Below are 24,770 nucleotides of genomic sequence, written 5' to 3'. Positions count from 1 at the left end.
GGTTTCCTGATGACTATCTTCATATGTGCTGTTGGGTCACTAGAAGAATCAGTCTTTCTAATTCCCTCGCCTCTTTAGTTGATGAAAGCGATAGGGCGGTTCCTTAGCCAGTAATTGCTTATCACTGTCTTCCTGAAAACGTCTTCCACGAAAGGCATTGGTTACCCTGGGAAGCAGAAGTGCCAAGTTCTTACATAGCTCTGGCAACAGGAGGAAAGCAAAAGATTGTTGGGTCTAAAAGGAGGGATCAAATGTTGCTGACCGATTTTAAGCCACACCTGAAGAGCAGGCGAAAGGGTCTTCTTTCAGTTTTTCTGAAACTGTGTGGTAATGACAATATGGTTTTGTGTGTCTGTGTGGTTTTGTTCTCATTTTGTTCTTGACTCTGCAGGAAGAGGTTTAAACATGAAGGCAGACCTTTTAGATGTTAGCATGGCTACATATAAAGCAAAGCTGCCTCTTTTTTTTTTTTTTTTTTTTCTTTTTCCTTTTCTCTGCTTCCATTTAGACCTATCACATAATTTAAGAAAAAAATAAAACTTTAACCACAGGAGCTCTAACTATAGTGTGGAAAAAAAAAAAACAAAACCTGATCAATTTTGTTTTCGCAGCACGATATTATCAAAGATTTAAGAAACAAATTTGCCAGCCTCGGCGAGAACTCTCTGGTAACAGCATAAATGTCTGTGTCGGTTGCTTTTGATTTGAAGGTTTCTTTTTTCATTTGTTTGAGCCCATTTCTTTCCCCCCCTCCTCCTTTTAGTTTACTTTCTTTTTCATATTCTGTAACTAGCAAGCCTTCATTTTTTAAACCTCTTCCATCTTCCTTTGCCTATTTTCTGTACTTTGGATGGAAAGTTTATGGCAGCAAAACTGTCACTCTGGCTACTTCTGCTGCAGCTCTTTCTGCTCTTAGGTCATATATGTTTTGGCCGTTGTGTTATGGACATGATACTAATTGACTGTTTCATGTCCCATTGACTAAGCTTCTCTACCACGCCATTTGATGGACTCGCTGTCCTAGGGCTCTATGCAACTTTCATTTTGCAACTTATACTGCTTAGTTCCGTCTCAATTCTCCAGCGAACTGGATAGCTCAAGTGAATGATCCTACCAGTCTTGAACTTGCTGTGCCTTTATATTTTATTTTTATTTTCTTCTTTATGTTTTCAGTGGTAGTTTAAGTGGAAAAGAACAAACCCCAGCCATTTGCACTAGCAGCACCATGCAGTATCGTTGTTACCACCAGAGAATACAAAATATAAAGGCACATTGCTTCTTTTATTCTTGGGGGGTGACTGGGGAGATGTGTATCATAAGTCCGCTACTTAGTGGAAGCCTACCTTTTTATTCATATCAACTTTTCAATTTTGCTTAAACGCCAACATGTCTCAGTGAATGTTTTTCTGTCATTCAGTGATAACTTGCAACTCGAGCCATTTGCTGAGCAGTATCAAGTTACGGCCATGGCATGGGAGATGATTGAAAACGTAACAAACTGATGCACAAATGTATAATTCAGAAAGTGCAAGTTTCAGTGACGAAGTATAGTACTTCAAAACTGTGATACAGGCTTTGGACTGATCAAACAATTACAATTGAGAAAAATCCATCCTGATGAGCCAGTACCAAAAGCATATCAAGAAAAATATGAAGGGGCAAAACCGAGAGTCGAATATTGTTAACATCTGTTGAATAACATTGTTGGTGTTGAAATGGTCCATAATGTTGTCATAGAGCCCATACATGAAGAGATGACTAAAAATACGGTTTATAGAAAGCTGCTATGCTTAATGATAGCCACAACATAAATGGTTGGGATTTGTGTTCAGGAAAAAGAAATGGAAAAGCAAAAGCTTCTCTACCAACAAGCCAGGCTCCATGACCGCGGGGCAGCAGAGATGGTGCTGCAGACCATCAGTGCCAGCAAAGGTGAGGCTCGCTGCTCTCCTCAGACTTCTTCATTCCCTAGGAGCACCCTTATTTCAATTCTACTGATTTAGTCGGTCCCTGAATTTCTTGTTCATCACGAGGTCAGGTGACTTCAGAAATGCAGGCTCTCATTAACCCAGTCCAACACTGGGTTTTTTTCAGTCTTACTAAAATGTTTATTTCTGTTCATTAAGTTTTGGAAATTCTCTCGTGACACAAGCCTAACAAACCATATAAATCAGGGATGGGCAGACGTTTTCTGGGAGAGGCGAGATAATAAAACGTTTTTGGCTTTGCTGGACTCGAACTCTGCCATAGTAACAGGGAAGCAGCTAGAGACAATATGTAAACAAACCGTGTGGCTGAGTTACAATAAATTTACAAAAACATATGACAGGCTGGACTTGACCCTTTAGTCCGTAGTTTGCTGACCCTTGATGTAAAAGTTTAGACTTTTTAAGTGAGCCCTTCTTAACAATTAAAATACTATTGTATTTTTCAGTGCCAGCCAAGATAATTTTTCTTACATTAGTAATATCTTCTTTGTAGAAACATTTTTACTATGTAATGGAGTGGAGAAATAACAGTTATGCATTCTGTTATTAAGCACCCCTTTCCCAGATTTCTAAGATATTTCTATCTCTATTATTGTTTCTATTTCTGTTTTTTTTTCTATATTCCATTTCTCAGGTAAGTAGAGGTGAATAACATAAAAATAAAATATACTCAATGATAGACAACTGGTTGGATTTAAAATTTTGTCATTATTGGGCACCCGGCTAGCTTAGTCAGAAGAGCATGTAACTCTTGATCTCAGCCCCATGTTGGCTATAGAGATTACTAAAAAAAAAATAAACTTAAAATTTTGTCATTATTGTTTGAATGACTTAAAATTGTGACCAGTCATCCTAATAAAGCAATACTATAAACATAGTAAGATAAAAGTTGAAATGATAAATGATAAACATTGTTCAAACATAATACTGAGAGAAGAGGGGAGAGTAATTTTCCTTGAAATCTTAAATGGCTCTTATTCATTTCAAGTATTATTTTAATATTCATGATTAGTTTTGAATCTTGATAGTTTTAGGTGTCAGTATTTCAAAATCGTTTCTTTTTTTTTAATTTTTAAAGATTTTATTAGAGAATGTGCATGCAAGCAAGAGGGGGAGGGGCAGAGGGAGAGGGAGAGAAAGAATCTGAAGCAGACTCTCTACCGAGCATGGAGCCCCATCTCATGACCCTGAAATCACAATCTAAGCTGAAATCAAGAGTTGGATGCTTAACCAACTGAGCCATCCAGGCGCCCCCACCTTTTTTTTTTAACGTCCCCATATATTTTCAATTCCTGGATATCTTAGACAGAATTTAGTAAAAACATTGATGGCAAAATATGCATTATTATTCTTGAAATGTTTTTGGTACATAAGTCAGTCTGTCCATTGTTATGCAGATTTGTAGGGGAGTGATAATTTTAAAAGTGTACATTATGGGGCGCCTGGGTGGCTCAGTTGGTTAAGCGACTGCCTTCGGCTCGGGTCATGATCCTGGAGTCCCGGGATCGAGTCCCGCATCGGGCTTCCTGCTCAGCAGGGAGTCTGCTTCTCCCTCTGACCCTCTTCCCTCTCGTGCTTTCTATCTCTCGTTCTCTCTCTCTCTCAAATAAATAAATAAAATCTTTAAAAAAAAAAAAGTGTACATTATGCTATTTTTTATGTTTTTTCAGGTGATACTGGACCAATGGTAGCTGCAACTTTGAAACTTGGAATTGCTATCTTAAATGGTGGCAACTCCACAGTACAGCAGGTAATGCCCATAAGCCAACCCCAGAAAGTGCTCTTCAAACAGATGGACCGTATTGTCATCCCATTGAACTGTTCTAGTCATCCTAGAAGAACTATTAGTTGTAAAAAAAAAAAAAAAAAAGTGCATTTATTTGATGGCCATTTCCTCCCATGATTCAAACATCTAGGTCACACCCTGTCGTGTGGGGCACTAAAACGCTCTTGAGAAGTCTGAAGTCCTATCAGATGGTGTCATCATGTGAAATTTGCATTTCATGTGAATAAATCGGCACGAAATGGTTTGTTTTAATAGTGGAGAAAAGTAAATATTCTTACCTCAGGCGCCTAGTTTGGCAACATGTTTTATAGTGTTATACCATCTCTCTCATATTTTTCTGTATCGGCTTCTGTAATGAGAAAGAACAGTTTACGAACATGGAACTAATAACCATTGTTTCTTGGGTAAGTTTTGGCGAGGCAGGGTAGGAAGGGAAGGCTAATGAAAACCTTAGGATATTTGACTTCAGGTTGCTGTGAGCCCCAGAAACACGACAGTGGGACAAAGCCCTGAATATGTTCCCAGAAGACCTTTGATTCTAAGAAAAGCAGAGAAAATTTGAAGGTTGCCTTTGGGTTGGTGAAGATTTGGACTAGGTTAAGTTAGCAACCCAGAGTAGCTGAAAAATTCGTCTTTACATTTTTCTCAAATTGCGTGCCTCTTTTTCTGCAAATACAATTGTGACATTTTCGGATTGGAGGAGTATCAGTCTAATTTAACCCAGGGTGCCTAACTTTTTCTTTTTAATGCCTCTGACAGTTTAGTGAAGCATCTGGACTCCTCTGGTGTCATGTTTTTAAATTGCAAAGTGAAATTGCACAGGTTTACACAAGAAACCACACCTCGTGAAACGTGATTATTCAAATATTATAAACAGGTTTTTGATAAAGTAGTTTGTGTTCCTTTATGAACTCATTAAATAAAAGATCTAGTACTTGATCTAATTATTGAGAAGAAATGATTAGTCTAAATATTTTTAAATCACTTCAACAATGACTGTGATACAAAGATCTCTGAAATTTCTATTGGTGATGATATCAGAGTCTGTTGCTTATATTAATAGTTGAAAGGAATGCTAAGTTTCCATTAGAACTTAGTGAAAATAATGATGTCTTTTTTCCCCATCCACTTTACAGATGTCCTTTTTTGATTTCCATAGCAAATGACTACATGACTTAAATAAAAAAAAAAAAGGAAAACTGAAGAAATCTACCTCTATAATATTTAGCACAAAATAATTCCCCTTTATGTTTTACTTCAAAAGTCCTTAATTATATAGCACATAGATTCAGAAATCCTTGGAGCTGAAAGGAGCCATGAGAGATCATGTAATACACGTACTTGTCTACACAGGCTTTTCTTTTTTCTGTACACCTTCAGATACATATTCTACCACCTCCCTTTAACTCTCAGCCATATTCCTTGTGTTTTAAACTTCCAGTGATTAATAAGTGCTTCATGTTTTATTAGACCAGTAACTTATCACACTCCCCCCAAAATGGCCAGGTGTTTGTGTGTATCTCGGTGTGTACTTATTTGTGTGTATGTGTATATACATGTGAGGTGTATATATGTAATACACACACACGCACACAGCCTTTACATATTTAGTAACTTACCTTTCACTCAAATTTCTGGAAACCAGATTACTACCAAAATGTTGACCCTTTTAGCTCAACCCTATTGAGACGGCATTGATAATAGGAATTACTCACCTCTATTCAAGATTCAGAGAAGAGCAGTATCTTTATTTTCTTCAAACCTTTGGTGTGCCTTCTACCACTCTATCATCTTGTGGGTACTTCTTGTTTGAAACTTCCAACACATTTGTTCCACATTCAAAGCAGCTGTTTCATTGTAATATAAATTAATAAGCTAAGAAGGTAGAGCCATGCATTGTTCTTGCATTTTTTGCTTTTGTGTTTAATCAAAATATTGACCTCAGAATCTGGACATCATTCTGACAACAGAGAAGAAAAATTTAATAGTCAAATGATTCCTGCCATTCCTTGGGTTTAGAGATCATGATAATGGAAACTAAATTTCTATCTATAACATTAGCATATGGTAGTCAACACTACCCGCATTTAAGGACCCCACTTTTGTATGGAAATCTATGACTAGCATCTTGGTGGACCTTCTTCCCAGTAGGCTTGAACTAAAAAATCTGAGTCTTCAAATACTTAAAGAGTGACTAGAAGAGAGTTAAGAGTATTATTTTTCCCCCGATATTCATGGTGCTTATGATGTTTATGTAAAGCAACTCCCTTGTTCAGAGCCGCTTTTATTGACATCGAAATATACAACCACCCTGCCTTGACATGCTCATCACTGTTTCATGGTAAAGTTACGGTCATATTTGTATGCGCTGAGTGTTTTTTCATCTTTATTCCAGCATAGAAAGCATATTTTAGTTGTTTCTTATTTAACAAAAAATGAGATTTGTGTTCAGTGGCCCTGTGGTTTATATATTTACTATAGAAAATGCTTGACTACCTCAAGGAGAAAAAGGATGTGGGCTTCTTTCAGAGTCTGGCTGGTCTGATGCAGTCATGCAGGTAAGCACATACCTCCCTTGTTTTGGTCTACTCAGTGGATTGTATCTTTCAAAGTTTTTGTTTTGCACTGCTGACACTAATGATACAGAGAATATTTTTTAATGATTAAGTACACATTAAAGTGGGACAATTGAGGGTGTCTTATTTTCTGTCTTATTGTTAGCTGTTAGTAATATCTTAATTATTAACGTACTCATTGTTAATGATGTCTTGTAATAGTCTTCCCTATGATTAAATAGGGACCTTGGGGAATTAATGTGTATTCTGCATACTTGAAAATGAGCAGTGTATGAATTTTAAAAGAGGAAAAGGAAAATTCTGATGAGTTTTATTTGGGAGCTTGTAGACCATTTCTCATTTTCCCTAAATGATCCTTCACCAACTAATTTATGATAATCAGTTTCTATTTTTTACAATACTTAAAATCATTCAGGCAGCATTTGACAAAGGAATCTGACAGATACTTAATGTAATAAGTTATCCAGCTGGAAAAACATGATTATTATAATTATATTTCAGCGTGTCTGCTAACTTTGTAATGTACTCCCAAAGTTGAAACCCATTAATGCCTTATGTTTGCCTTTCACATGGATCATTTCAGTGCAGACCCTGGGGAGAAACTGGGCTGCTACTAGGAAAGTGTGTTTGGTAGACATTGAATTGGGGCATGTCTTCAGTGTATGTTAATATTTGGTTTGCGTTTTGTGATACACGCTTTGTAGACACTCGCTCTCCTGAAGAAAGAAGATTTTCTCTTCGTCCTCTAAGCGTCTTTCTCCCTGTTATTGTAGTGTCCTCGACCTAAATGCATTTGAGCGACAAAACAAAGCTGAAGGACTTGGAATGGTGACCGAGGAAGGATCAGGTATTGATCACTTAAGTTAAAAGGATCAACTGCCCCCCCCTTTCCTGAAATGAGTCAGTTACCAATTACCTTTTCAATACAAAGAGATACAAGGTTATTTTTAAGTAGTGGCCAAATGCTTATGTGATTCATTTAAAAGTTCATAATTGCACACTCCCTCAGATCACACCCAAAACTCAACCTTCCCTGTTGGCCATTAACTCTTTTTTGTTCCAGACCTACTGTAAGTCACCTTTCCCCTGGTTGGGTGGTAGATCAAGATCCCTTATTAGATAATGAATTATCTGTAAAATTATAAAGCACATGGATGAACCAAATTAGAGAATGTTTGACTTCTTGTGGCTACTTTGGCAAACTGCCCAACTCTCAGAGTCTTCTGTCTCCTTAGAATAGTGATGCCTTGCGATCCTTCCTTTAACCATTATTTCGACTGTCTCCTCCCTTTTAGAACAGATATCTCATACATCCATATGTCTTTGCAAGTCCAAATTTGATGAAAATAATTAAGGAGTCATTTTTAATGTTTAAATAATCCTGATCACTTAATATACATGTGCACAAATAGAATGACTCACATAATCTTAGAGTTTGTTTTTCTCTGTAAATAGATGTGCGTATAAACTAGAAAATTTAGCACACAGGACATTTAAAGCAGAAATAACTATTGCTGCACTTTCATTTCAGTATTTATTAAGAAAAAAATCTTCAATATTTTTTTGTCTTGATTTGCTTTTATTCTTTTGCATTGACTTTTTTCAATTAATTTAGCTTCAGTGAGGCCCTGTGTGTTTATCTGTTTTTGTTTGCTTGGTCTTGTTTGGAGTGGTCATCTTATCAATATATTAGTTTTGGAGCATCAGATCTTTGATAAAACTAATCTTGTTGCAAAAAAATAAATTTTATCCCATCTGCCATTTGTAGTCTGCTTACCTTTCTGAAATATTTTAGAAATAACTAATCTCTCTAATTATTTCCATATATTTTTGTTCTCACAATAGGTGAAAAGAATTAGCCGCATATTTCTTACCGCTTTCTAAAAATTATCACTTATGTATATTCTAATGCTTCTACTACCATACAGCTCCTGTGTGCTTTTGTTTTCTACTTGACATTTGAATGTATAGGTTCAATCATCAACTGTCAGTCCTACAGTTACCTAATTGTGTTAGCTAACTTGAAGAAAAATTGCCAGCAGCAATCTAAACTTAAATTTTCCCCGAAATGAATATCTAGTTAAATCTCTTCATTATTAAGGGTTGTGTCAACCATTCTAACACCCAGCCTGAGGGCCCCATCTAGAGAATTCAGAGTCCTTACAAATCTCAGGGCCCATTACCTGCCTGCCTCTGGGGTCTCCAGGAAGCCCTGGGCATTTTCCTTTAGCTGTAAAGTGCCTGAAAATGAATGAATTCTCTGTCCAAAGTCTGACTTCCCTGTCTTGGAATTAGAAATCAATTTCATTTTTCCCTACAGTTATTACTTAATGTTCCAGAGGCATGAACACAGGCCCATGAATCATTCTTCATCAGTGTTCATATCGGCTCACACAGGACCAGTGGCCCCCGGCAGGCTTGCTTTACTGGGTCTACTGTCCTTTGTCAGCCAGATACGGATTGGAGTAATATTCGTGAGTCCCAGCTCAGAAATCGCTTGGTGAGAATGACCATTCTATGCGAGAATTAGTCCCATCTCTCACTGTGAGATTGATTTGATTTGTTTATTCTTTTTCAACACACACAGATAATTGCCCAAACTGATTAACACTTTTTCTATTTTACTTCCTTACAAACAGCAAGGCAAAAACAACATCTCAACTTCTTTTTTTCCCCATTTCTTTTTCTGTCGACTGTAAATGTACTTTCCTCCTTTCCTCAGTCATCACACATGAGCGTGGTAATTATTACAAATGATCTGCCTTTTCTTTATTTGCTCCTTCATTTGTCCTTAGCTTTGTGTAGTCTTGACAGTAACAGTTTTTTTGTGTGTGCATTTCTTCCTTTTATAGACTGTTTAAAGAATAGGTCATTTCATTTCCATCATTATGCATCCTTTTATTTTGAAATTCATATACCAAGCTTTCCTTTTTATTTCTTTCCATGAGGATGTGCAGTTATTAACATATTAGCCATGGAGGGGCAAGAAGCATTTCAGTTCACGTTTTTGGATTTGTTTTGTTCCGTTTCTTTCGTTTTGAAAAAATTCTGGTGGACCCAGTGTTTGCAACTGTTGTGTAAATGAATGAATCATAGATGTGTGCAGTAGTCTCCCTGTGGCATTTCTGTCTTGGACATACTGTGGCTTTATGGCTGCACCAATGGGTGCACGGGAAAATCAGTGGTGATCCGGTTGGGGGTGGGGGAGACTGGGACTGGCTGAGTTTCCTTGCGGCCAGGGAGCTCTGACAGTTTCCTTCCAAATGTTGAGAGATCTACAGAGTTTTACTCTAGTCCTTTGAAAACATCACACATTAAAAACCTTCTTAACATAAAAAACTGTTTTTCATTCTTGAGACTGAATTCGAAGTCGGGTAGAAACAGTTGCAAACTAATGTAATAACAAATTGTGCTCTCTGAATATTCAGTCTTGCCTTTATCAAGAGGCCAATTAGCACACACGATGGTAATTCAGTCGCTCTACGAATAATATACTTCCCAAATTAAGAATACCTAGAGCAACTGTGTTTTTTGGCATATTTTTAAAATTTCTGTGACATGCCCATTCTTTTGTTTAAGGGTCTACAGAAGTTAAGAAAAATTTGTACCCTCATAGAAGAAGGAAAATCGATCATCCCTCCCAGAATACATAGAGAAGGTTGAAAAATCTCAATCTGTTAGTGCTGTTGTAGCTTCAGAGCCTGAGGCCCAAACAGTATAAACTCAGCCCTGAGCAAATAATCTGATGATCTAACTTTTCTCCATCCTAAGCAGCTGTCTCTATTAGGCTAAATCTCTTCCTGATGATGATAAGAATGACTGTAAATTATATAGCCATGCCAAGTGTTTAATTTAAATATATCTTTTTGATACCTACAACCACCAGTAAGATATTGTCCCCATTTTATAGGTAAAGGGACTGAGGGGTGGAAAGGTTACATGGCTTATCCACTATCACACAGTGTAATGGCAGGGTCAAGACTGAAATGCAGGCCTTCTGCCCCCCACTGTTAACAATTGCATAAGCCAGTCCCTTCCTCCATCTTTTAATATCTTCCCGGGGCTTATTTTATACCCACCGTATTGGGTTAGGGAGTATTTTTTGCTTCTTTACTTATTGCTCATTCCTCCCTTCAAAGACACTAATCTATTGCTAACTTTTGCACTTAATGTTGAAGTTGTAAAATCAGTTTGGAACTTTGTATGATTACACGTGATACTCCTAATCTTGTTTTGAGATACCATTGGGAAATACATGCCTTTTTAAGGTTTGTACGTAAGGATTTCAGACTAATCATTTAACACTCCTTTTTCCACTGCTGTTACCATCATGTAAGTTTGCCAGTATTACTATCCCTTCTTCCTAAATTTCCCCCATTTCTACAAAAGCCAGGACCACCCACTTGTTTAAAAACAAAACAAAACAAAAACCAGTTTTCCTTGGCAGGTGTGTTTAGTAGATTTGTGATGTGCTCGGTGTTGTCCTCTCTGTATATTTTTTAGTCATATGTGTTTTCCTTTAACATATAATGAAGTTCAAAACCAAAAACCTATATGAGTATTTAAAATTTCATTCCCTCCTTGGATTTTTTTTTTTTTTTGTCTCGGAACCATTAAACCTCATTAAGAAGTCATTATGAGCTTGAAAGTGCAATTTTTCTTCTATCAAACTTCTTGGAATGTAGTAGAAGATATTTTATTTTTTGATCCTTTTGCAGTGGTCCTAGACTTTATCAGCAAGATGAAATCTTGAAGCTGATCTCATCCCTCAGAAATTGTTTGATTTTTAAAAATTCTATATTAAAACATTAACTACCAATTAACCTTTCTAAGTTTCCATCTGTATCTGATAATGCGCTGAATTGAGGTTCTTACTCGGTGTGTTTATAGTGACCTCATCAAGTTTGTATGCAGTTGCAGCAAAAGAATTGTTAATTAATCAAAACAATAATTAACACAGTCTCTCAATATTGGATGTCCTAATTTTTTGTTAGTAGTGAAGTTACTTAGTACTTTAATTATTTATTGGCTATCTCCCACCCCAGGTTTGCAAAGTCCGACACAAGTGTAGTTCTGCTTACCCCCTGAGTTCTGACTACACTGCTCTGCCCTTCTTTTGGGTCAAGTTTCTTTTCAAGGAAAGCCTGTGATGTTAATTCATGACACTAAATAGATTTTTCTAACATCCCTGCACAATTTTTAAACAGTAAAGCACTGACCGAAATTTGAGTGGCTATTGTGTGCTAGACGCTGTCCTAGGCATTAGAGTTCTTTATGGGCTCAGCGTCGTATAGACAGACTTGTAAACAAATAACTTCGAAACCCATGATCTGTGTGTGTATGAGTGAACTGAGTTGAAGTACTTGGCTGCCAGGCTCATGGGGTAAGGATCACAGAAGAAGTAACAGATGGCCTGAAGTAGGTGTTTACCTGGTAAAGAAGGAAGGCAAAGGAAGACATTTCAATGGAAGGGAACTGCATATGCAATGCTGAAGGTACAAAGCACGACAAAGAACATCACTGACCTCATATGGTTGGAGAGAAATAGACTAGAAGGGAAAGATAGTTTGTGGGACCCTGTGAAAGCCTTTTGTGCCATGCCAAGGAATTCCATGCTTCCTTTCTGAGGCCACGAAGAGCCATTAGGTAAGTAACACATCAGTAGTATCCACCTCACAGTAAGTTCCTAGCATCCATTGTTCAAACCAGCAACATTAAAGTGCACAGATTACTCATTCCTCGGTAATGCTAGCATGCTAAATAGACCCTCAGTCTTCCAAAGATAGTGAGCAGCGTGATTTCCTTCATGGAAGTTGTGGAGCTTTGAGGTTATTATGTTTAGTGATAGATTGAGGGAATTTTTGAGAGTACATTTTTCGTAATTACTGTTAAAAGAATCTATCTGTTTATTGGGAGAGTGTTATAATTAAATTGCCTACGAGTGTTGTAGGCAAGAGTGCATAAGATGGATATCACAGTCTGAGGGTAGGGAGATCAGTTAGGATGTTGGTGGATGGAATGGATGAATGAACAGTAAGGATTCCAGTTAGAGTAATGCGAGCTGAAAGGCATTAAGAAGAGGTTATAAGAGAAATAATCTGCAAATCACATTTGAAAGCAAAGGGATGTCTTCTTCCATAGCTAACATGTACTTTAATTCTGTTATCCGAGGGACATACCTAATTTATTTCACAGAGTGGTCATTTTTGCTGTCTTGGGATCTGAAAGAGGAATACGTTTTATGCACTGGTGTCAAGTTGCGTTCATGGAATATGTAGATTATTTATTACATCCACAACCCACTGAAAGTCTATATTTTAGAAACCTAGGTCTTCTGAACCTATGACTTCATGTTGTTGAAATGTCACTTTTATTCCTATTGTGCTTTGCATATTTCAAAGCAATTATACTTGCTCAAACCAATTTTATTCTCCCAACAACCCTGTAAAGTAAGGAGTTCTGGAGATTGTTAATTCGCACATCAAAATGATGAAACAGAGGCTCAGAAAGGTGAATTGACTTTCCCAAGGCCCCATATCTGGAAGATGGGTTTCCTTAGGTTCTAAAATTGATTAAAAACAAGTAGGAGTTCACAATTTAACTAACATATGGTACATGTAGTCAATGATTGTTAGCCAGAGAGCTTATCGATTACTGATGTGAGCTTTAGGAAGTTTAGAAACTATAGAATACTGGACTCAGAAAGACCTTATGATATTGAAATGACCTGTTCATTGCCTATCTTTTCCATTAGACTATAAACTTCAGGCTCAGGTTTGTGTTTGTTAGTCTTTATATGCTCAGGACCTCACAAGGTGCCTAGCGTACAGGTGACACTTAATGTTTATTGAAATTTACTGGACTCAAACCCTTTACTAGTTAATAGCTATAGGACCTTAGTCAAGTTACTTAATTTCTCAGTTGTTTACTGAACCACAAGATGGGATTCATGTCACCCGATTCATAGGATTATTGCAAATCTGAAATGACATGATGAGAAAATATATCTAGCACAATGCCTAGCGCACTGTAGTCACTAAACGTTAATCGTGAATCCATTTAAAAAATTGTATCCTTTGTTGGTTGAGTGGTAGTATAATTTAAGCAGCCAGTTAAGCCATTTAAGCGGTAACATTAAAATCACCCACATGGAATCAAATACCTGACTTTTCACTATTTAAAAATATTTTTATCTTAATCTTTCAGTTTTGCCATTGCATAAAATAGGTATTTGAGTCCTCTGAAGATCAACGATCAGAATTATTTCTTCCATGGCAGTGGCGGGGTGGGGGCTGGTGGGGAAAACACTGTTGAGTTCCACTTAACAAGCTTTTGTAGGGAGTTCTTTGATGCAACCAGTCTTCCATTCCATGCTTCTCACCCTTTTAGCTTTCCATTACTGGAGATGTTGCCATGAAAAGACCCTACGACAAAGAGGATCTTAGTCTTCTGGTTTATTTATCCTAATTCAGTTGTTTTTATATATCTACTAGGTAGTCTTTTCACTCATCGCATTCATTTTTTTAGCAATGATTGATAACTTTTAGCAATTCATAACAATTAAACCAAGCCCCTCAAGGCCACAGTGTTGAACTATGACCATCGATGTTTTAGGTAACCAATAAAATAAACACTTAAGCAAACCCTTGTGTACTTTTCTATTAATTAGATAAACCAATAGTGAGTAGAACAGTGACCTTTAAAATGATAGATTTTTAAGGGGTGCTTGGGTGGCTCAGTCACTTGAGCATCTAGCTCTTGGTTTCATCTCAGGTCATGATCTCATGGATCGTGAGATCGAGCCCCACACTGGGCTCCACACTCAGTGGGGATTCTGCTCGAAGATTCTCTCCCTGTGGCCCTCCCCTTACTTGCTTTCTCTCTTGCTCACTCTCTCAAGTAAAAAATAAATAAATCTTTAAAAAACTAAAAAGGGATTAGGTTTTTAAAATAGGAATTAATTTTACTGATAGCTTGAACGAAAGAAAGTCTACTAATATTATTTCCAAGTGAAAATTTATGTTTTTGAGAATATTTCGCTCCATTAAAATTGGCTTTTTAGAAATAATAAACACATTTAATAAATATGTTCAAATAACCGTATTCATCACCTAGGCATGTTGTTCCCATCTTTATTTGGTGTTACTGCCACTTCTACTAATAATTGTAACCTTTCCACAATTTCTAAAAATGGTCTCACAAATTATGAAGAACTAGTGAGGTAGACAGTGCACATGTTCTCATTTTATAGATGAGAACACCGAGGCACAAAAAGACCATCTCATCATCAGCAACAGTATTGAAATAACTCTCCCTTTATCACAGTATTAGCAATCATAAGCCCCTTATAATTAAAAATGAAACCAAAGGAATGCCCTCTATCATATTCACATTTGGCCATCACACAGCTATTACAAATAATATTTTAAGAACATCAGAGCACTTTCAACTACATTTTACTCCATTTCGTTATGTTATTAATCTTGGTTTCCATCTTACAATGCAATTTCTTTTGCATACATCACAAAATAGACTGTTGATCCTGTACCTTCTGCAGACATAAAGCCATCATCCATCTCTGTTACTGTACCACTTACATGCAGCATGGGGAATGGCAGCATTTTAATCAGATAGTAATGTGTCCGTTAAGCAATAGCACCCCAGTTTATACCTCTTATCACCTGATGGTAAATAAAGGGTTGGCCGCCCCCCTCCCCCACTCTCCTCTCCCTTTTGTTCTGCTGTGTGTTGTGTGTTCTTATGTGAGCAAAGTTACTTGTATGTGTTTTGGCATATAGTCATGAAAATACTGTGCATGCGGACAATAGATACAGCCTTATGTTATAAATCAGTGTGCATTGTGCAGAGCATTTTTAGGAACACAGGTAGACTCTATGATATTTTTTTTCATTGTTAACCTTTCTGAATACTTTCTATCAAAGGTTACTTATTCCACATTGAGTATATGAACATTGAAAGTACATGGCCTATTGATGAAATTTTCTAGGGGAAAAAAAAAAACATTTTAGATGGGCTCACAAGGAGAGAGTCAATAAGTCTGTGTAACTAGCTCATAATATTTTGATTTAAAGATCATGTTAAAGACTCTTCTGATTCAAATAGTTCGTGGAAAGATAGTAAGTATCATCAGTGAAGAGTTTAGTTTATTAGCCTAGACTGTTCTCCCTTTCTTTTCTATACCCCGCCATGAATGTAGACACTGAGGAATGGGCTTATCAGCCATGGGCTGAGATTCACAGCAATGTGCACTTAAACTTGAACTGGCCACATGACTAATCTGTGTGCATGGTGATTTTAGTTTGATCACCAAATATCATATCTTGCAGGGAAACCAGTACAGTGATTTTATGTACTTTTTTTAATGTTTATATTAGTTTTCAAAATGGTTTTGCTTCCTAACCCTCCCATTATATGAAGCCTCTCACTTTGAAAGTCACAGACTGCAGACTGGTAAGTCCATCAGCTCTCTGTCCTTATAATCATTCATAATTTATTTAAAGTAAACACATGGTCATTGCATAGTTTTCATTCTTGGCCCAAAGTATTTCCTCCAGTCTGGAAAGTTATTATCATTTTTTTTAAAGACATAAGTACATTCATCCACTTGCTGAACAACATTTTTGTGTCATTTTGATTTCTAAACAACAAATTTAGATGCCAGAGCGTACACTCATAACGTTGAAAATTTTTCCACTGACACTCTATGCTTTTAAAATCAACTTTCATTTGTGTGGTGCTGTTTTTGTTTGTTTCTTTCTTTGTGTTTTTGCTTTCAGAGTGACTTGTGATCAAGATACATTTTGATTGAAATGTAGGTAAAATATCTGAACCCTTTTCTGAGGTGTCGTGCTTGCCCCACAAATACAGTTTTTTTTAAATGGTGCTGAGCGGCTTCTGTAGCTCTAAGATAGCCTTCTTTTCATCTTTCCTGCTTAGATTTACTCACAGAGCATGAGCCACCAAAGTCTTTCTTTTGGTTTAATATTTATAATTAGGTCTGTTCACCAGTCCTCTCTCCTCTGGAAGTAATGCTCCAACCAATGAAGTCGCTATATCAGATTTCTGAAGCCTTTACTTTTTTTAAATCCATAGGCAAGTTAATGAGACTGTGAATTGCAATGAATTAAGGAACATTTTCTAGTCATTTACAATTTCTACAAGATTGTTTTAATTATTCTTTAAATAAAAGAAACTCTTGGCCCTCTTTTCTATATGCACTGAATGCCTTTGCATTTTGAATCATTTGGTCATACTCCGGGAACAAAGCAGACTTAACTTGGGTGTTTTCAAGAGATGGAGAGATCATTCCTAGACATACATTACCCAAAAAAAGAAAAGGAAAGAAAAAAAAAAGAAAAGTTTAAATCTTCAGGTTGTTTCTAAAATGTTGCCAAACCCATGCTGCTACTTTTAACAGAGAGAAACTTGAGTTTTAAGATTCGAATGTTCTTTTCTGACAAAGAAAAAAGTGCATCTATCTGCCAAGCGCATGATTGTATGAGCTTCAGATAGAAAAGTGGCTATGATTTGTGACTGTTTTTGGTTCAGAACAATGCTAGATCAACATGCAAGTTTTATGGAGGTGGGATAGAAAGGGAGGACCAGGCCAGGGTCGTTGATCATGTCTGATTTCTCTGGACTTTCTACAGGAGAAAAGGTTCTCCAGGATGACGAGTTCACTTGCGACCTCTTCCGCTTCCTACAACTGCTTTGTGAGGGACACAACTCAGGTGCGTGAGACCCCAGACTATGTGATGGTACCAAGGAATCGGAATTTTGAAACCAGTAATGACAGGGGCCTGCTAGTTCTAATTACACTTCATCCCTGAGTCAACAAACAATCTTGGCCTTCTTCCATATGTTTGGTATATGCAGTGTGACATTTTATGTATTACATTCCTACTTTCAAAGTCCTTTGCTAGCTAGCCACTTCCCTTAATTCCCATCAGTTGTTCTTCTGTTAGAGAAGACAGGTGGAAAAAAGGTATACATGAGACAGATACCTACAGAGAAATAGAGAGCTTTATTTCTTTTATACCACTTCTCTTCAACTGGGGAATCTACTTCATTGTATTACTTGGCACAATGTATTTTCCTTTGTGGTTAATATAAATAGCTCTCTCCCGGGCTTGTGCACCTGTGTAGGCAGGAACTGTATCTTAATTTTATCTTTGTTTCCCCAGCACTGAGCACAGTACTCAGGAACAAATGATTCTTGAATACATAATTTAATTACTATACCCTAAAGGATGGAGCCCCTTCCAGCGATTCACATGCCCAGAGCTCTAGAGCTAGGAATCGGGAAACAGGTGTTAGCTACCTCATAGACCAAAAATTGAATATTGATATTCTGTGAAGCACCTCGATGTGGTTGGGATGCCCACTTAATACAATCCTCTTGGATAAAGCACCACTCTTAGCCCCAAGGATTTTGCTGGAAACCTCATTTGCTTTTGGAGTTCTTCAAATATCTCATTTGAAACCGTTGAGGAAGCTTTTGTAATGTCTTTTGATCTTATGTAGATTTTCAAAATTATCTGAGAACTCAGACTGGCAATAATACAACTGTCAACATAATCATCTCTACCGTAGACTACCTCCTGAGAGTCCAGGTATGTTGCCTTCTGTTAGGAAGAAATGGAAGGGATTGGTTAGTTGAAATAAGGGGACAGAGTTATTAAACTGACGTGTTGTAATGTGCTTTGATGGATGACTAGACAGAATTTTTTGAGATACTTTGTCTTTGATCATAGCCTTTCACCAAGTCTTAGGGTGAAACTGGTCCTTTTGTCTTTGCCTCCATCCTGGCTCCTCCTTTGCTCATTATTTCTGTAAGTGGGAATTTTTTCCCCCATAGTTTTTAGCCTGATTGCATTTTAAATTCATTTTGTTTTTGCAAAGTATTTACATGCTCTGCTCCTTCTGCTACAGTTGATAGATAAATGGGGGAAGGGTATTTGAAACATTTTCAAAAGGGAGAAAGAAAGGCTTTCAAAATACCTACAATATACTTAAATTTAACAGGTAGTTCTTTTCAGCTGTCCCGATACTTGAATTAATTTTAAAATTCAGCTTAACACTCCATCACTTAAGAATCTCCTTGATTTTGTAGTAATCTTTCACATGTTAATAATAAAACTGAATCTGAAGGCGTAGGCTCCTAAGTAATGGGAGCCCTGTACAAATTTTATTTCCCTCATCTTTTTTATAAGAGCAGCCAGATACAGTAGTTTAAAACCTGCACCTTCAAACTTTCAGTTTCTCCCTTAATCTTTTGAATATGTAAAAGCACAATATCTTTTTTACCTAATGCTTCCATTTTTGAAGCAAATTACAAAAAATATTGCCAAAAACATTTTTCGTTTTTAAAATCATATCTCAAAACCCAAATGTAGCATGTGCGCTGGACTACATTGTGTTATTCCTTTAGCCAACTAAAATTCCTTCCAGTGTAAGTTATTGTTGAAAACATCCTGTTTAAAAAGGTTGATCCTGTTTAGATGTTTGTTTATGGTTGTTGTCAGTGTTTTTAAGTAGTCTAATCAGTTTCTTGAGGGACATTTATATATATATTTTTTAAAGATTTTATTTTATTTATTTGACAGAGAGAGACAGCGAGAGCAGGAACACAAGCAGGGGGAGTGGGAGAGGGAGAAGCAGGCTTCCCGCGGAGCAGGGAGCCCGATGCGGGACTCGATCCCAGGACCCTGGGATCATGACCTGAGCCGAAGGCAGACGCTTAACGACTGAGCCACCCAGTCACCCTTGAGGGACATTTATAGAAACAAGGAACGTTTCGGAGTTCTCATGAGGAAACGTTATGGGCTTTGTTGGAGAAAAAGGCCTGATGTCTGTAACCCAGAAAGCATCCATGATTTGTCTAATTTTTGTGCTTACGTAGTAAACATTTAACTTTTTGCTCAATGGATAAATATGCATTAATCTTGTGAATCCTTACGTCTGTGAAGTTTAAGGTCATCAGAGATGGAAAGTCATTTTTAAAAAAGCTAAGTTTTCTGCTTCTTCTCTCCAGCTGTTATTTCTGTCTAAGGAGGACAGGTTAGTGGTAGCTTTAGAGTCTATCTTAACCGTATCATCCCTCTTTTGCAGGAATCCATTAGTGATTTCTATTGGTATTACTCCGGGAAAGATGTTATTGATGAACAAGGACAACGGAATTTCTCTAAAGCAATTCAAGTAGCAAAGCAAGTCTTTAACACTCTCACAGAGTATATTCAGGTAAACATTTAAATATTTCTGCTATTTGAAGAAAAAAAAATAGTCAAGTGGTTAGCTTTGAATTCCATGGAAAAATACAGTATGACTACTTTCCTGCCATGTTTCACATTTGCTCTTAACCTTTCATATAGATTCTTAGCCAATGATGACAATTAAATATCAGGTTGAGATGTGAATTTGTATGGACTGAATTTGCTTTACTGTTTGGCAGATCAAGATATTGTTGACTATTGTATCTCTAGGGCCTCATATATATATTAAGCACTCAGTAAATAGTAAAGAAAAGAGGGATGAAAAAGAAAGAAGCCGGGAAAGAGAAAGGACAGAGCACTAAATTACTCTTTATTGTGTTCCAGTAAAACTAAGGAAGGAGTTTCATAGAAACTTCATGTAAAAGAGAATAGTAAAACTTCATGTTGGAACACATACGTGTGTGAAGGCACATACACACACATACATATAAAATCATATAGTCATGTATATTCCAGGTAGAATTCCAATAACCATGAAGAAAGTATCTTTTTTTTTTTTAACATAAATTTGTTTTATATTTTCCTTAGGCTAAACTTCTAGACTTAGCCTGCAGATTTTTAAAAGAGTTTATAAAATTTTGTTTTATTTTCAACACGTGAAACTTTGCGATTTCCTAGGGGACTGTGGGCCATCTTTCTGTTTTCTGTCTCCATGGCCAGTATTGTTCTGAATCCGTCAGTCACTGTGTTTGAAGTGCCACCTGCCAAGGAGCAAACAGGAGGGCTGCATCTAGTTTGTTCCATTAGACTGAACGGAATCTTGTGGGGGGAAGAAGTAAAAATAACAGATGGTCCCCCAGGGCCTGCATCGCTGCAGGTGTTTAAGGAATGACTGACTGAGCGCGTGACCACGCATGGCCACGTGAGGCTGATGCAGGGGAGGTGCTGCAGAGGTTGGGGCTGAGAGGGACATGACCCTCACTTCCTCCTGCCCTTTCTCTCCTCTCTAGTCGAAGGATCTCCCTTTCTGTATTCGCTCCCTGGGTGGGGAAGAAGAGAATGCCTTATCTCAGCATTTCAAAATGGAAAAGCCACACTTGATCATTCTGAGAATTTTTCTTTAAATCAAATAAAACTGGAAGTTTAAATCTGTTTCAGTCCGTTCACATTCCTGTTTCCTTGTTTTCACTGGCTTCCCCTGCTGCCTTCATATTCTCACGCATGTCTCGCAAGATATCGATCTATGAATTCTCTTGATTAAATAATAAAATTATCTGATGACATAGCAAGCCTGTGAATTCTCTAGAAAGCTGATAAAATGGTTTCTATATAACATATGGAACTTAAATGCCTTTTCAGTGGAGAGTGAGCATTTCCTGGTTCCTAAAATAGGTGAGATTCCTAAATTTATACAGAGCTAGAAGAATCCATTAACCTCTCACTATGTGCAAAACAATTTTTTATTGAGATATCTCGACAAAACATTATATTAGCTTTAGACTTACAACAATAATTTGATATCTGTATATATTGCAAAATGATCACTGTACTATGTCCACTTAGTTACCATCTGTCACTGTGTATAGGTACAGTTTCTTAGGAGAAAATTTAGGATTTACTCTCACAGCAAGTTTCAAATATGCAATACAGTGTTATTAACTGTTGTCACCATGTTATACATTACCTTCCCAGGACTTACTTATTTTATAACTGAAAGTTTGTACCTTCTGACCCCTTCGCCCATTTCATGCCCCCCACCACCACCACCTCTGGCAACTGCCAGTCTATTCTCTGTGTTTATGAGCTTATTCATTTGTTTGTTTGTTTTTAGATTCTACATTTAAGTGAGATCATATAGTAATTGTCTGTCTCTGTCTGACTTATTTCACTTAGCATAATGCCCTCAAGGTCCATCCATGTTACAAGTGGCAAGTTTCATTTTTATGGCTGAATAATACTCCATTGTGTGTGTGTGTGTGCGTGTGTGTGTGTGTGTGTGTGTGTGTGTGTGTGAGAGAGAGAGAGAGAGAGAGAGAGAGAGAGCACATTTTCTTTATCCAGTCATCTATCAATAGACACTTAGGTTATTACCGTATCTTAGCTATTATAGGTAATGCCGCAGTGAACATAGGATTGCATAGATCTTTTTGAGTTAGTGTTTTCATTTTCTTCAGGTAAATACCCGTAAGTGGAATTGCCGGACCGTTTGGTAGTTCTGTTTTAATTTTTTGAGGAAACTCCATACTGTTTTCTGCAGTGGCTGAACTAATTTACATTCCCACCAACAGTGCACAAGGGTTCTCTTTTCTCCACACCCTTGCCAATGCTTGTTTTTTCTTATATATATATATTTTTTAAAATAGCCATCCTAAAATGTGTGAGATGATATCCATTATGATTTTGATTTGCATTTCCCTGATGATGAGTGACGTTGAACATCTTTTCAGGTGTCTGTTGGCCATCTGTATGTCTTTTTTGAAAAATGTTTATTCAGGTCCTCTGCTCATTTGTAATCAGATTATTTTTTGGTGTTGAGTTGTGTGAGTTTTATATATTTTAGATATTAACCCCTTATCAGATATATGATTTACATGTATTTTGTCTCATTCAGTAGGTCGCCTTTTCATTTTGTTGATGGTTTCCTTTGCTGTGCAGAAGCCTTTTAGTTTGATATAGTCCCACTTCTTTGTTTTTGCTTTTGTGGCCTTTATTTTTGGTGTCAAATCCAAAAAATTATTGCCAAGGCTTATATCAAGGATCTTACCACTGTTTTTTCTCTAAAGAGCTTCTGGTTTTCAGATCTTACATTCAAGTCTTTAATACATGTTGAGTTAATTTTTGTGTATGGTGTAAGGGAGTGGTCCAGTTTCATTCTTGTGTATGTGGTATATGTTGTTTTCCCAACACAATTTATGGAAGAGACTGTCCTTTCCCCTTGTATATTCTTGGTTTCTTGTCATCAGTTAATTGACTACATATGTGTGGGTTTATTTCCTGACTCTCTTCTGTTCTGTTGATCTGCGGGTCTGTTTTTATGCCAGTACAATCCTGCTTTCAATACTGTAGCTTCGTAGTATATAGTTTGAAATCAGGGAACATGACACCTCCCGATTTCACAAGATTGCTTTGGCTACTCAGGGTCTTTTGTGGTTCCTTGCAAAATTTAGCATTCTTTGTTCTATTTCATGAAAAATGCCACTGGAATTTTGAGAGGCATTGCATTGAATCACTTTGGATAGTATGGACATTTTAACAATATATAGTCTTTCAATCAATGAGCATGGGATATCTTTGCATTTGTTTGTCTCTTCTTCACATTCTTTCATCAGTGCCTTATAGTTATCACTGTACAAGACTTTTACCTCCTCGGTCAAATTTGTTCCTAGGTATTTTAATCTTTTGATGCAATTGTATGTGGAATTGCTGCCCTAATTTCTCTTTCTGATAGTTTATTATTAGTTTATAGGAATACAACAGATTTCTGTATGTTAATTTTGTATCCTTCAGCTTTACTGAATTGACTTATTAGTTCTCACCATTTTTTTGGTGGAGTGTATTTTAGGGTTTTCTATATACAGTATCCTGTCCTCATGCAAATAGTAATAGTTTTACTTCTTTCTTCCCAATTTGGATATCTTTTATTTCTCTTGCCTAATAGCTCTGGCTAAGACTTCCAGTACTACATTGAATAAAAATGGGGTCCCACTTGTTTGTTTTTGCCTTTGCAAAATTCACTTTTGCAAGGAGTCGGCATCCTTGACTTATTTCTGATTTTAGAGGAAAAGTTTCTGCTGAAAAAATTTGCCAATAGTTTTATGGGGGTTTCCCTTGGATGTAACAAGTTGTTTTTCTCTTGCTACTTTTAAGAGTCTCTCCTTGTCTTTAACTTTTGATATTTTAATTATAATGTGCCTTGGTCTCTTTTGGTGCTTCTTATTTGGTTACTTTCCCCAGGCTAAGGAAGTTTTCAGCCATTATCTCTTCAAATAAGTTTTCTCTTCCTTTCTCTTCTCCTGATGGGACCCCTCTGATGTGAATGTTAGTTGGCTTGATACTATCCCATAAGTCCCTTAAGCTAGCTTCACTTTTTTTCATTCTTTTTCATTTTTGCTGCTCTGACTGGGTGAGTTCCACTGCCCTGTCTTTCTTTTTTTTTTAAATCTGTGTTTTGTATTTATTATTTTTTTAAAGATTTTTTATTTATTTATTTGACAGAGACACAGCGAGAGAGAGAACACGAGCAGGGGGAGTGGGAGAGGGAGAAGCAGGCTTCCCGCGGAGCAGGGAGCCCGATGCGGGGCTCGATCCCAGGACCCTGGGATCATGACCTGAGCCGAAGGCAGACGCTTAACTGACTGAGCCACCCAGGCGCCCCTGCCCTTTTAGTTCACTGATGCTCTCCTCGGCTCCATCTTGTTTGCTGCTGAACCCCTCTTGTGTATTTTTCAGTTCAGTTATTGTATTCTTCAGCTCTGTGACTTCTGTTTGGAATTTTCTTATATTTTCTTTCTTTGTTGAATTTCTCACTTACCCATCTTTTCCCCTGAGTTTGGGCAGCATCCTTATGACCATTCCTTTGAACTCCATATTGTTTTGTTAATATTTTTTTTCTGAGGTTTTATCTTGTTCTTTCATTTGTAACATATTTCTTCTTCTTTTTGACTCTGTTAGTTTCTGTGCCTTAGACGAAACAGCCACCCTCCTAGTCTTGAAGGAGGGGCCTCCTGTAGGAGATGAACTTTACTGTTCAGCCCTGCCCTAGCTCTTGGTTGTGCCTCAAACTGTCATGATTGCCCAAGCAGTGTATTTTATTTTTAATAACTGACAGTAGTTGAAGGTGTGCCGGGCCAGTCAGTGTCCCAAAGGGGAAGAGCTTAGCACCTAGATTCGGGCTGATCGGAAACTAGATCCTCAGGCAGCAGCTTTTTTTTTTTTTTTTTTAATGCAAATGTGTACAGTCCTGTGGGATGGCAAGCATAAACCCTGCTGGCCCTAGAGCAAGACAATCTGGAGGTGTCCCCCTGGGCAGCAGTTGTAAAAATCAGGGCTCCAGATGAGTGTGCATGCTCCTTTCTGAGAACTACCAGTGAACTGTAGTAAGGCAGGGGCCGGAGGGCACAATGAAGGCATTCCTTGGCTTGTGTTCCCTGAGACCAGCTTCTTGGCTCCTAGATGTGTGCTCAAACCT

At 37.3% G+C, this 24,770-nt stretch overlaps 1 protein-coding gene across 1 annotated transcript in view; it reads left to right on the top strand.

Moving 5' to 3' along the window:
- RYR2 (ryanodine receptor 2) overlaps positions 1-24,770 on the top strand; it is a 728,853-nt gene that overhangs the window by 655,658 nt on the left and 48,425 nt on the right. The window contains exons 81-87 of the mRNA XM_073878937.1: positions 1,833-1,932; positions 3,659-3,738; positions 6,256-6,332; positions 7,124-7,197; positions 17,021-17,101; positions 17,895-17,983; positions 19,482-19,610. Of these exons, the coding sequence (XP_073735038.1) occupies positions 1,833-1,932; positions 3,659-3,738; positions 6,256-6,332; positions 7,124-7,197; positions 17,021-17,101; positions 17,895-17,983; positions 19,482-19,610 (630 nt within the window). The remainder of the gene's footprint in view (positions 1-1,832; positions 1,933-3,658; positions 3,739-6,255; positions 6,333-7,123; positions 7,198-17,020; positions 17,102-17,894; positions 17,984-19,481; positions 19,611-24,770) is intronic.

Source organism: Callorhinus ursinus, unplaced genomic scaffold (assembly GCF_003265705.2).
Source record: "Callorhinus ursinus isolate GAN/ISIS: 27379988/994484 unplaced genomic scaffold, GSC_fseal_2.0 scaffold32, whole genome shotgun sequence".
Classification (NCBI taxonomy): Eukaryota; Metazoa; Chordata; class Mammalia; order Carnivora; family Otariidae; genus Callorhinus; species Callorhinus ursinus.
This window is presented reverse-complemented; position numbering and strand designations above follow the sequence as displayed.